The 14,478-nt window shown below is 42.3% G+C and overlaps 1 protein-coding gene across 2 annotated transcripts in view; it reads left to right on the forward strand.

Annotated features, from left to right (window-relative positions):
* The first annotated feature begins 5,126 nt into the window (after positions 1 to 5,126).
* KCNMB4 (potassium calcium-activated channel subfamily M regulatory beta subunit 4) overlaps positions 5,127 to 14,478 on the forward strand; it is a 57,639-nt gene continuing 48,287 nt past the window's right edge. For both annotated transcript variants that reach the window (XM_066368555.1, XM_066368556.1), the window contains exon 1: positions 5,127 to 5,597. In XM_066368555.1, coding sequence (XP_066224652.1) covers positions 5,262 to 5,597 — 336 coding nt within the window. In that variant the 5' untranslated portion in view covers positions 5,127 to 5,261. The remainder of the gene's footprint in view (positions 5,598 to 14,478) is intronic.

Below are 14,478 nucleotides of genomic sequence, written 5' to 3' on the forward strand. Positions count from 1 at the left end.
AATAAATTAGAATTTAGGAAATCTTGCCAGCACTCCAAGTGTTATGAATTTACTACTAAGTGATTACCTCTGCTTTCTGCTTTTCTTTCTCAATTGCAAACAAAAAGGCTGCATGCAAACTTGAACTTTTAAAAAATATTTTAAATAATTAGTCTTTACTATTTCAAACAAAATACAAAGTCTTTGGGAGCTTCCCTTCCTGCTTATTTTTGAACTAGGTGATATTTAAGATCCCTTCCTCTTATGATAAATATCTAGAAATATTAGTTCTCAATAATAATTATATTTCAATATAATAAGGTTTATTATGGACAGGAAAAAATTTTAAATAATTAGAAAAAATAGTGGCCACATAGGAAATTTATTTCAAATTTCAAATTCTCAGGCTAATAACAAATATTTAACATTTATAAGGAACCATAGCAAGAAAGTTAATTTCTTGATGCCGGTAAGCTGGAAATAATTTAGTACAACTGAAAACATTTTTAAGACAAGACCCAATGAAAAGGAAGCAATTTTTTGTGACAGCAACAAAATCCACAGTTATATAAGCTGAACAAAACAGAAAAGATTAAATTTCTTTCTATAAGGTTTTCTTTGTTGGATACTTATGCTTCCCATTCGTTTATTCTTATCTAAGTAGTCTAGTTGCAAATGTCTAAAATCTACCTAGAATGAAAATTCTAATGAGAAAAGGTGATGAAACAACATTAATTTTTCTCCCTTATGTATTTTAGCTATTAAAGTGTATAGTAGCCCTGGCCGGTTGGCTCAACAGTAGTGCATTGGCCAGGTGTGTGGAAGTCCCAGGTTCAATTCCTGGTCAGGGCACATAGGAGAAGCACCTCTCTGCTTCTCCACCCTTCCCCCTCTCCTTTCTCTCTATCTCTCTCTTATCCTCTTGCAGCCAAGGCTCCATGGGAGCAAAGTTGGCCCAGGCGCTGAGGACAACTCCATGGCCTCTGCCTCAGGCACTAGAATGGCTCCAATTGCAGCAGAGCAACGCCCCAGATGGGCAGAGCATTGCCTCCTGGTGGGCATGCTGGGTGGGATCCTGGTTGAATACATGTGGGAGTCTGTCTGTCTGCCTCCTCCCTGCTTCTCACTTCCTGGGGGAAAAAAATTAAATAATAATAACAAAGTGTATAGTAGCTGTTTGTTATTGAAAAACAATGTGACAGTTTTTACAACAGTGTATAAACACTTTTGCCACATGTTCTAAATCCCTTTCTATTCCTAGGATACCAAAGCCGTCCTTACGATAATTCATTTTAGAATCCTTTATTAAGAATATAACTATGGGCCCTGGCCGGTTGGCTCAGCGGTAGAGTGTCGACCTGGCGTGTGGGGGACCCAGGTTCGATTCCCGGCCAGGGCACATAGGAGAAGAGCCCATCTGCTTCTCCACCCCCCCTCCTTCCTCTCTGTCTCTCTCTTCCCCTCCCGCAGCCAAGGCTCCATTGGAGCAAAGATGGCCCGGGCACTGGGGATGGCTCCTTGGCCTCTGCCCCAGGCGCTAGAGTGGCTCTGGTCGCGGCAGAGCGACGCCCCGGAGGGGCAGAGCGTCGCCCCCTGGTGGGCAGAGCGTCGCCCCCTGGTGGGCAGAGCGTCGCCCCCTGGTGGGCGTGCCGGGTGGATCCCGGTCGGACGCATGCGGGAGTCTGTCTGACTGTCTCTCCCCGTTTCCAGCTTCAGAAAAAAAAAAAAAGAATATAACTATGAACTGTATATTGCAACTTTAACATCAGTCACATCTTGAAGAATACTGATGTGAATAAATCATAAATAGCAATCATTTTAATGTTCCTGTGTAGATAGGTCTTTTTCTTTTAAAAAGAATTTCATCAAGGTATTGCCATGATGCCGAAAACACTGCTGTGCCCAGTGATGTACATAAAATAACTCAGACTGGTTCTGAGTATTGCATTTTTAATCTTAATTTGCAGGAAACTATGCAAAGAAAAGACTAGGGGGATGTGTGTGTGTGTGTGTGTGTGTGTGTGTGTGTGCGCGCGCGCGCGCGCGCGCGCGCTGCCTCTGCCCTCCACAGGAAACAGAAGATGCTAAGCGACCTCAAAGTGCAGTCCCTGGGGTTCTTCCTACTAATCTAAGTCAGTAGAGACCCGTTTTCAGAAACCGAGGGGCTGACATATGCATTCTTCCTTGGAAATGTGATAAAGCAGTCCCACCTGAAGGAAATGAAGCTAATAACAAAGTGTTGAATTAGTAAAATAAAAATGATTTAATTTGGGAAGTGTTTTGATATGTTCAACTTTTTTTTTTTTTTTTTGTATTTTTCTGAAGCTGGAAACTGGGAGAGACAGTCAGACTCCCGCATGCGCCCAACCCGGATCCACCCGGCATGCCCACCAGGGGGCGACGCTCTGCCCACCAGGGGGCGATGCTCTGCCCCTCCGGGGTGTCGCTCTGTTGCGACCAGAGCCACTCTAGCGCCTGGGGCAGAGGCCAAGGAGCCATCCCCAGCGCCCGGGCCATCTTTTGCTCCAATGGAGCCCTGGCTGCGGGAGGGGAAAAGAGAGACAGAGAGGAAGGGGGGGGGTGGAGAAGCAAATGGGCGCTTCTCCTATGTGCCCTGGCCAGGAATCGAACCTGTGTCCCCTGCACGCCAGGTCGACGCTCTACCGCTGAGCCAACCGGCCAGGGCCGATATGTTCAACTTTTAATAAGAAAGACATGCTAATAATGAAAGGGTTCAGAAGAGAAGCCAGCTAACTTAAAAATAGGAAATAAGAGGAAAAAAGTGTTTGTAAAGAGCAGAAGGCTAAATGACAACAGTTTCTTCAAATACTTTAAAAATCATTATAAAGAAGGAAAATGACTAAATGAAGAACTAAAAAAAATTGATTTGAAAGCCCTTGAATATCTAAGGTTAAATTATAACAGAATTTTCTGATAGTTATTTTCTAGACTTAGAAAACCATCTTGCTTCAGTTTTTAGGCACTGAGTTCATTCACAGAACTCTGAGCTCTGAAATCATGGAAGAGTAAATTATATTATTTTTCGACACCCTGTGTTTTATGAGCAACTAATAAGAGTAAATTCTGCCTTGATCAAGGTTAAGTTGCTTAGTATACTAAGCTAGAATAATTGGATCTCACCACTGTCTCATATCTACACTGGCTTTAGACTTCTTAAAAAGGAATATCATTATAACCTGCAGTACAAAAGAGAATCAGACTGAAGAACTATCTCAGGTTAACCTGTTCCAACTCAAACTCACCTTTCCTTCAAAGTAATGTAATCACTAACAAACTGTCTTTATGCCAACAGAAAGGGAAGAAAATAATATAATTCCTAGGTAAAGAAAGAAGGGAATCTACTCTCTCAAAACGTGTAAGGTGTTAAAGTAAAAAGGGTCTTCCCGACTTGAAAAATTTCCAAACCCCATATCTTCTTAATTTATTCATAAAAAACACTTAGGATGGTCCTGTAATTAAACCTACTTTGCCCCTAGCTTGGAAATACTGTTACCACATAGAATAACCATTCAAAAAGTAACATAAAACTGCAGTTGAAAGGTACTCCATATCAGTTAAGTAACATTTGAAATCCAAGAAAGAGAAGTCAGGAATTCCAGGATTGTTTCCGTATTCATCAGGAACATAAACTGAATCAAGAGTATATTCATTTGAGATTTGCAAATCAAGAAAAAGATAAGTTTATCTGCAAAAAAAAGTGACCATTCTAATTTAAAAGATAGGTCGAAAAAGTTCTTAAGTTTGATATTAAGATAGAAGTGTGGCTTGAAAAAGATAGTCTTAACTTTTTTTTTTTTTAAGTCGTGAATCAAGATGCACGGGGAGGTGTGGATGGGGAGCAACGCGAAGAATTGAGAGTACTCAGATCTAGAAACAGTACTTGTCCCAAAGTGGGTCTGCACGCCGCTGCCGCCTGGCACAGCGCTTCTGGAAAGTTCATCTACAAATCCAGGGGCGGGTCAAGGGTGACACGACTCCTAAAGAGGGAAACAGAACATAAAGGATTCTGTCCTTGGGAGTCCTGGAATGAAGTGACGGTCTTAATAGGAATAGTGATTTTTTCCAGGGCCGCAAGCCTCTCCACTTGTTTCCTTAGTTCCCTACACAGTCCCAGCCCTTGGGGCAAATCGAGTGGGGTCCATCGGCTGCGGGAGACCTAAGTTGCTGCGAGGTTCACCCAGAATTCAGGCAGCGAGTTTCCTTGGTCATGCCAGTCACTGGCCTCTGCCCCCAAGCGCGTTGCCTGTATCGCAACCCTGCCTGACTCAGTCTCTTTTACTTCTAACCTGCCGCTTGGGGCCTCGGAGCGCGGGCCTGCAGCCAGGTGGTCGGGAGCTCCAGGACCCCGCGGCCGGCCAGTTACCGCGCTGGCTGAGGGGTTGGGGTAAGACACAAGAACAGATGCAGCGCGGGCACGCCCCCAGCGCCCGCCGAGCGTGGGAACTGGTAGCAGGACCTCCCCCCGGCGCGCCCAGCGCTCGCGGGGCTTCCACCCCAGGCCGCCGGCCCCGGCTGCGTTGGCTCCAGGAGCGCCCGCTTCTCGGGCGCTGGCTCACTCCCTGCTGGCTGGCCATCCCGGTTCCGAGTTCAAGATTCTCGCCGCTCCCCTTGCACTACGCCTGCTCCCTCTTTCCTTTCCTTTTTCAACTTTCACTCCAGTTAAGCTACATTGATCCTCGGCTTCCGTCTCGGAGGTCCCTCTCCGCGGACTGGACGAGCATCCCGAGCGCCAGCCGCCATCCCCGGCGCTCGCCGCCCCAGGTCCGCCGGAGACGCCGCGGGCGGGGCGGGGCAGGAGGGGCGGGGCGGGGCCGCCTCCTGCCCGGCGGCGCCCCCTGGCTCGCCAGTCCGTGCGCTCCCTGCCTCAGGGCGGCTTCCCCGCGAGCCCGCGGAGAAGCGGCAGCGGGCGATGGAGCCCGGGCGGCTCCGGGCGGGAAGAGGCGGGCCGGGGGAGGCGGGGACTGCGCGCCGGCGGAGGCTGGCAGGGGGCGCTCCTCGCGCCCGAGGGGGCAGGAGGCTCTGACGCCGCGGCGGCACCGCGAGCCCCCGGGCACTGGCAGCGGCGGGGCAGGGGTGTGGGGCGCTGCCGCCTCCAGGGGCGGCGCCGGCCTCGGCCCCTTTGTTCTCGCGCGCGCCCCCTCGCCGCCCACTCCCCTGCTGTCGCGCGGCGGCGGCGGCGGCGGGCCCTCCCGCCCGAGGCGGGCAGCTCGGCGCCGAGGGCGGGGGCGGGGGGAGCCGCCAGCCGCCGGGAGTGGGGGGCGATGGCGAAGCTCCGGGTGGCTTACGAGTACACGGAAGCCGAGGACAAGAGCATCCGGCTCGGCTTGTTTCTCATCATCTCCGGCGTCGTGTCGCTCTTTATCTTCGGCTTCTGCTGGCTCAGTCCCGCCCTGCAGGATCTGCAAGCCACGGCTGTCAACTGCACGGTGCTGTCGGTGCAGCAGATCGGGGAGGTGTTCGAGTGCACCTTCACCTGTGGCGCCGACTGCAGGGGCACCGCGCAGTACCCCTGCGTCCAGGTCTACGTGAACAACTCCGAGTCCAACTCCAGGGCGCTGCTGCACAGCGACGAGCACCAGCTCCTGACCAACCCCAAGGTAAGGACGCCCGCGAGGAATGCCCGCTCCTGCGGAGGTCTGGTGGGCTAGGGGACCCTCGGTGGCGGACCCCGCGCAGGCTGGGCTCGGAGTGTGCTCGCGTTGCTAGGAGGAGCCAGGCGGCGCAGGCTGGATTCTAACCTGCAGAAAGTACGTCCGGAGCTCCGGGCGGGTCCTGCAGGTGGGTTTGTGCGCGGCGACCCGCGGTGCCCTGAGGCTTTTTTTCACACACCTGTGTAGCCTGGCCTCGATTTTGAGGCCTTGACCCCGGTCAGGTCCGGCGCATACGGGATGGGCTTTGGAGAAATGCAAGGAGCGGAAAGTTAACTTTTCCTCCGACTCACAGCCAGTGGGTAGCAGAGATCCAACTACTCTGGTCAAGGTCCGAGCTCCCACTGGCCACGTCAAGAACTCGCCTTGAAAGATCGAGAGGGGTCTTTGAGCACCTTGAAAAATATTAGAGGGCTCTTTGCATTTTAACTCTATACAAAGGCTTTTAACTTGGGGTGCAAAGGTGAGCGTTGTAGGGTCGACAAATGATGTACAATCAAATGTGAAATTCTGCATGGGTCCTTTGGGGAGAAAATACAGAAGACTCATAGTTTTTATGAAATAGATTCCCAAAAAGGTCTAGAGGAAGCCTACTGACTCTGTGTGTCTGGGGACAACTGGAAGCCATCTGGAGAACGGTAAAAAATTTTACCTAAACTAGAAAACCCTCTCTGAAATGCACCACATATTCCTTTCCTTGCAACTTTTTTTTTTTCCGTTTTTTCGAGCAAAGAAGAAAAAACCTGGTTAGGACTCAGGGGATGGGGAGCTGAGAGGAAGACTCAGAACGCTGTTCCCAGTGGAGAAAAACTTATAAAAAGCAGTGTCCTCAGCCTGTGAACTAATTGAGCTACTTGTAGTACACCTGATTCTGCAAGAAAGATTCTCTTTTTCTCTTGATCTTTCTTACTATTCTTGTTGCTTACCTATCAAAGTGAAGGTATGTATCTTTAAAGTTACTGACATTTCTCCTCTGTTGGGGCTGTGCTTGAAGATCAAGGAGGAAACAGTCCAAGCGGGAATAAACCTTATGTACACAGGAAAACTTTGTTAAATGTGAAAAGATAATATATCAATCCAAAAGAAAAAATGTCTGTATGAATATTTTTAAAGTATTTAAAATAAGCTCACCATTTCTCAGCCGCTAAACTCCTGGTCTTGTGTTCTAAACAGTAAATTCTTGAATTTGGGAAATTTTAAAAATAGAGTTCCTTTAAAAAAAAATGATGACTCTTAAGAAAAATGCTCCTGCTGAATATTCTTTTACCTTAAAAATGAAGGTACTACATAAGCAATAAACATAGACATACAGAAATTAGAGTATAATGTTCAAAGTCTTGAAGAAACAGTGTTTTAAAGACAAATAAATAAGTTAATGTGCTTAATGCTCAGGAATATCAAGGTTTTAGAAACATCACTTTTAAAAAAAGATTCAACCATTAATATAAAAGAAAGGTGTCTAGCAATAACAGTGACTTGGAAATTATATGGTAGTGTATCATTTAGGAGATGTTAAACATTGGTGAAACATTGCTAATTAGTTTAATACAGTGGTTAAATCACTAATAAATTACATGCATATATACAAGTAAATGGCTAATATCTAAGCAAGATACTGGAAGTTAGAATTTACTTCAGAAAGGTTGCCTCCCAATTTCCATGCAATTTTGAAGAATCTGGCAGAAAAAGTAAGTTGAGATCATTAGGACATAGATCTTTAAACCATTTATAGGTACTAATAATGCCTTATGTAATACTACAATTTTCTCTATCTTTTTGTTACAGATAATGTTTTCTTCCAGGGCTAGTTCACATCCTAGCAGCCACTGTTTTTAAGAAGTATCTGAATAAAATAACATAGTATAGGTTAGTAAATAATTGACAGAACTACATTCCAGTCAATTTAGTCAAGGTTTCCTCAGCCAAATCAGAATATATATCTTTATCCAAATTGTGATTGCTTTGTAGCATTTATAGGACCTAAGTATGTTCTTTCATAGTCATCTTTCTACTTTTGGGCAATTAAATACTCAATTTGAAAACTCTCGTAAGCAATTAGTGATGGAAAAATTCTGCGTAACTGCAGTATTGTGCCAGAATCTAGTACATACGCAGAATGTTTCCACAATGACCTTGCTATTGGACAGTACCCACTGCCCATTTCTCTTGCATTTTGGCTGCCTGCATCTCTCTCTTTTTTTTTTTTTCTTTACCTTAACTCTTTATTGAAGGCTTATACCCCACCCATTCCCTTTGTCTGGATGTCCGGGTTCCCTACAATGCCATGGGTCCTAATCACCAACAGTCTCCGCTTCATGACCCACTACCACAAGAAACCACATAGGAAATCACTTCTTAGAAAAAAAGAGAACAAGACCTTTCCTCTCTCCTTTGAGTTTGTTGTCTTAGTTACACTAAAGGGCAGGGAAAGGAAAAAATATTGCCAATATATAACTTCTTAAGCCATAGACTACTAAAGAATATAGTATGAATAAATTTGACTTTTGAATAATAATTTTTTTAAATCTTCAAGTCCTACTCAACTTATTTATGTTTTGAATCCTATCCTTATTAAATAATCACTGTATCCAGTCATGTAATATAGTATTCAAGTCAACTAATTGGACTCATGGCAATGATCTGCTTTGTGAATTAACCATATCAAAATCTTAATTTGGGATCAGCTTCCTCTTGTTACTATTCCATCACTGCATTATTTCTTTGTGACTTGTTTGTGCTCAGGACTTTGATTTTTAACTATAGCTGCACATTAGAATCACTGGGAAAACTTTCCAAAGAATTCTCATTCCTGGGTCCAGCCCTCAGAGATTCAAACTTGGTCTCAGATGGGCCCTGGGTATTAATTTTTTTTAAACAGTTCTGGAAGTGACTTTAGTGTGTAGACAGAATTAAAACCACTGGCTTAGAAAATGTACTCCTCTATTTTGCAAGAAAAGTAAAATAAAATTCATTATGATTAATGTTTGTGTTTTTAGGTCTAAAGGTGTTACTGATGATACTGAATGAATATAGAAAGCTAGTATAAAAGAAGGGACTTAAGAAAATTCTGAAGGACAAGAAGAAGGTCATTTAAAATTAAAGTTGACCTTGAACAACCTCGGTTCAGAATGCCTGGGTCAACTTATATGTGGATTTTTTAAAAATCCAGTAAATGTATTCTCTCTTCCTTATGATTTTTTAAAAACTTATTTACTGATTTGAGAGCGAGAGGAAGGGGGGTGGAATACCAATTTGTTGTTACTCTGATTTATGTATTCATTGGTTAATTCTTTTTTTTTTTTTAAGAACTCAGTTTTCTTTTTCCTTTTTTTAAGGTTTTTCATTTTATTTATTTATTTTTAGAGAGGAGAGAGAGAAGGAGAGAGAGAGACAGAGAGAGAGGAGAGAGAGACAGGGGGGAGGAGCTGGAAGCATCAACTCCCATATGTGCCTTGACCAGGCAAGCCTAGGGTTTCGAACCGGCGACCTCAGCATTTCCAGGTCGATGCTTTATCCACTGCGCCTCCACAGATCAGGCTCATTGGTTAATTCTTATCTGTGCCCTGACTAGGGATCAAACTCACAACCTTGAAGTATTAGGATAACACTCTAAACAACTGAGCTACCCAGTCAGTCCCTTAAGATTTTCTTAATAACATTTTTTTTCTCTAGCTTACTTTATTGCAAGAATACAGTATGTAATACATGTAACATACAAAGTATATGTTAGTTAACTGTTTATGTTACTGGTAAAGCTTCCGGTCTACAGAAGGCTAGTAGTAAAGTTTTGGGGGAGTCAAAAGTCATATACAGATTTTTGACCGTGTAGCGTGTTGATGCCCCTAACCCCATGTTGTTCAAGGGGAAAGGATCACTTTAAATTGGTTAGGTATAAATGAAATGAATTTACTCAGTTTCAGACATTTGCTTTTGTATCAATATATACATTGGCTGGCAAGGAAAAGGTGAATTTTTAAACCAGCCTCCTATATGTGGAACAAGAGAGAGTGGGTGATTAGAAGCTATGTTTTATTTCTCACTTCAGTATTTATCTTTTTCTGGTATGAAAGATGTAGAAACAGAGGACAGAAGTCCGTCTGAGAAACTAGTAGTGTAAAAGTGGGGAATTGCCTTGATGAGAAGGAAAACTTAGGTGGAATTAGAAGAGGCTTTAAGCTCTAAGTATATCCACTGAAAGTGGAGAATCCTGAATACAGGGCGTTGTGGTCCGGGGCACCTTGTATTTCTCACATCCGTACCAGAGTGCCCCACCCCTCCCCACTACAGACGTTTTCTGGGTAGACTGTGTTCTGGGTTCACATCTGAACTCTATCCTTGAAATAAATGTTCAATGTGATATAGTTTGTGTTTCATGGAAGTCCATCATATCAAAACCAAGTATTAAAAAGCTAAGCTGAATTGTGATAACTTCTCTACACCCTTACTGTACTTTTTTCCATATATATATATATATATATATATATATATATATATATATATATAGCTTTTTAGTGTGAGACTGAGAGACAGACAGACAGGAAGGGAGAGAGATGAGAAGCATCAACTTGTAGGTGTGTCACTTCAGTTGCTCGTAATTGCTTTTCAGACATGCCTTGACCGGGGTGGGAGGGGGGGCTGCAGCTGAGCCAGTGACCATTGCTTAAGCCAGTGACCTTGAGCTTAAGCCAGCAATCTTGGGCTTCACACCAGCGACTGTTGGGCTCAAGCCAGCGACCATGGGGTCATGTCTATGATCCCATACTCAAGTCAGTGACCCCACATTTAAGCTGGTGAGCCCGCGCTCAAGCTGGTGATCTCGGAGTTTTGAACCTGCGTCCTCAACATCCCAGGTTGACGCTCTAACCACTGCACCACCACTGGTCAGGCAGTGAATATATATATTAATATTTGGAAAGTACATAAAATTTAATTCTTAGGCATCTGTTATGATCAAAGAACTGGGCAACTGGCTGGATAGCTCGATTTGTTGGAGCATCGATCCAAAGTGCAGAGGATGCCGGTTCGATCCCCAATCAGGGCACATACAGGAACAGATTGATGTTCCTGTCTCTCTCTACCTTTCTCCCTTCCTTTCTCTCTAAAATCGATAAAATAAACAAACAACAAAAAAAAACACTGGGCAAGAAATAGGAGGATATACAAAGATGACTTCACTTAACAAATATTTATTAAATGCCTACTTTGTGCTGTGCATGCTTCTAGGTTCTGACAGATAAATAGAGGTCAGTATAAAGCCTCTGCCCTCATGAAGTTTACATTTCGGTAGGTGGTGACAGACAAGAAATAGATTTATAATTAATGATATGTGTATAAAGAAAATCAAGCCTGACCAGGCAGTGGCGCAGTGGATAGAGTGTTGGACTGGGATGCAGAGGACCCAGGTTCAAGACCCCGAGGTCGCTGGCTTGAGCACGGACTCATCTGGTTTGAGCAAAAAGCCCACCAGCTTGAACCAAGGTTGCTGGCTCCAGCAAGGGGTTACTCGGTCTGCTGAAGGCCCGAGGTCAAGGCACATATGAGAAAGCAATCAATGAACAATTAAGGTGTTGCAACGCGCAATGAAAAACTAATGATTGATGCTTCTCATCTCTCTTCGTTCCTGTCTGTCTGTCCCTGTCTATCTCTCTCTCTGACTCACTCTCTGTCTCTGTAAAAAAAAAAAAAAAAAAAAAAAAAAAAAAAAAGAAAATCAAGCAGCATGCAAGTATAGACACTGATGGAAGAAACAGAGGGCTGCTGTCTGTGCAGAATGGTCAGGGTCGGTGGCTCTGATGAAGTGACATTTGCAAAGATTCAAAGAACTTGAGGGGATGAGCAGAGTTCTAAAGGACATATAAGAATGAATTATGGGCTCTCTGAAGGAAAAGTTTCATAAACTGAGGGATTAGCAAGTATAAAAACCCTGAGGCAAGTGACTGCCAGGCTTGTGTGAGGAGTGGTGAGACAGGGCTGCAGTGAACAAAATGGGGAGCAGTGGGAGATGAGATTAGGGCCTCATAGAATATAGTAGTAAACTAATTAACACTAAGCAGAACTGAGATATAATCAGACTTAGACTTTTTGAAAAATGTGAATGATTCCTCTGGCTGCTGAGTTGAGACTAGAATATTTTTTGAAGATTTCTTTTTTTTAAAGATTTTATTTATTCATTTTAGAGAAGAGAGAGAGAGAGAGAGAGAGAGAGAGAGAGAAAAGCGGAGGAGGAGCAGGAAGCATCAACTCCCATATGTGGCCTGACCAGGCAAGCCCTGGGTTTGGAACCAGTGACCTCAGTGTTCCAGGTCAATGCTTTAGCCACTGCGCCACTACAGGTCAGGCAAGAATAGAATTTGTGTGTGTGCGTGCATGCATATGCACACGTGAGTTCATGTACATGCTCACCTGTGCAAGCTGAGAGGTACAGAGCCAAGACTGGCAACACGGAGTCCCATAGCACAGGAAAAAGTTGTCGGTGGCTTAGATCAGGAGTATTACTGGTAAAATTCACTAATGGATTAGATGTAAGGAATGAAGGAAAGAGGAGCTGAGGATCGCTCCAAGGTTTGTGACAAGCACAACTGGGTGAAGGGAGGTGATTTTACTAGACGGGAAAACTAGAGGAGGGTCGTTTTTTGGAGGAGCATGGTTGAAAAGCAAACGTTAGATTTTTAGATAAGCCTAATATACATGCAAGTGAGGATGAATTCATGAATTCTCACCCTCATGAGATCACTATACAACAGAGGAGATAAGAACAAAAGTAACTATAAGACAAAGTAAAATGTCAAGTTCTACAGGGAGGTACAAACAATATGCTAGCAGCCTTAGAGAAGAAAGGTTAGGGGTAAAAAGCTTCCTGGAGAGTGAAACATTAGCCATGATTTTGAGAGTGAGTAGAATTTTCATCTTAGGAGGGAAGGTGAGAGGTATGAAAAGAACATCAAAGACTAGAAAATGCCAGGAGTGAAACTGTGGAACTCTGTGAGGATGAGGTATTTGGGGGATCAGCAGGAAGACTGGTCTGGCTACAACTCAGCACAAAGAGCAGAGTTTTGGGGGTAAGGCGGGAGAGTAAATTGGGGTCAATAGCACAGAAGTCCAGGATGGGTATGGTGGGCACTGGAAGCCATGGTAGGGAGAATAATGCTCCCCAGTCCCCAGAAAAGGTGTTGATTTTAGCTCAGTGAGACCCATTTTTGAATTCTAACTTCCAGATTTGTAAAATAATAAATCTGTGTTGTTTTAAGCTACTAATTTTGTTACAACAACAATAGGAAACTAATAGAGAAGCCAAGGAAGATTTGAAATAAGTGACTTATATAATTATTGATAGATGAAGACTTGGTCAGAGCATATTAATTAATAACCCATCTATATTATAGATCTTTACAAACAAGCTGATCTACAGGCTGCTGGCATCTTCTTCTCTGAGATTCCTCATCATGATCCATTTCTGACTTATATTTGTGTATATCATTTGTGAAGGTCTAAATTATTTGTAAGACCTCCTTAAATTATGTGAATAAAACACTAACCAGATACTTTTTACTTTTACAAAAGAGATTTGTGATGTTACAGTATAGTTTCTGTAGTGTTTTTTTGGGGGGGAGAATGCATTTATTTTATCAGAAACTGATCTCAGTTTTTTAAGTTATTGATACATATTGTATATTTAAAATATTTTTGACACATTTATTAATAAAGATGTCATTTTATTCACCTTGGTTTATTTTTTTTCAGTTTTTAGCAGAATTTTCATATTTAGTTGAGTCCCTAGATGTACATGTGTGTTAAAAATTACTGTAATTATTTAGTAAAATACTGAACAGAATGGTTTTTAATACTACAAATGTTTCTAACTATTCCTCATGTGTGAATGAAATATTCTGTAGGACACAAATCAATGTGTAAAAATTTGTACTTTTGAGTTGTAATATCCTCTTATTTTCTTTTAAAATACCCAGTGTTATAAATTGAAAATCATGTGTTTATCAAATTATTTAAATTGTGACCATATTTGTAAATAAACTGATTTGAATGAATTCATTTATGTAATTACTTTGTTCAGTGACAGAATTCAGCAAGTTTACTAGAAGATCTCTGTACCCTGATATACATGTGAAGGAATATATATATACATTCATCTAATAGATGCAGTGAACCAGATGGACTTTAAAACCTTATTGTATGTCTACTTTACTAGTTATAATATAACTATATTACAGCATCTTATATTGATAGTGTATCTCATTAGAGCAAATTAAGTTCTAAATCTCAGGAGTTTAATCCAATTTTTCCTTTGTAATAAATATATTTGCATAATTGTTTATATCAGAACACTATTTTAAATTGTTTTAGAGAACAGAGAACCACACAATAATACTGCTTAATGAAGCTGAACCTTTGATTCTGATTATAATTACCTATGGTTTTTTTTATTTCAATGATAATGACAACCAAATTCATTAGTTCTAAATAAAAAGAAATAAAATTTGATACTTTTCTTTACATCCATAACAAAAAATTCCAAATAGAGTAAAATATAAGTGTGAGAAGAAAATTATAAAATTTTTAGGAGAAAGCATATCTTTATGACATAAGCTTTATGACATATTTTCTTAAATGAAGCTTGAAGAACAAATTATAACAAGAAAAGATTGATACTCATTGATCAGTGCTACTCTGTTAAATTTAGTTTTCTAAATAAAATAAAAAATTGCAAAATAAAAATAAAATGACAATTTCTATATGACTGAAATTATTGTAAACAAAGTGAAAATGAAAGGCACAGACTAGTACAGGATAATGGCAAAACAAATAATTAACAAAG

The sequence above is a fragment of the Saccopteryx leptura genome, chromosome 2 (assembly GCF_036850995.1).
Source record: "Saccopteryx leptura isolate mSacLep1 chromosome 2, mSacLep1_pri_phased_curated, whole genome shotgun sequence".
Taxonomy (NCBI): domain Eukaryota; kingdom Metazoa; phylum Chordata; class Mammalia; order Chiroptera; family Emballonuridae; genus Saccopteryx; species Saccopteryx leptura.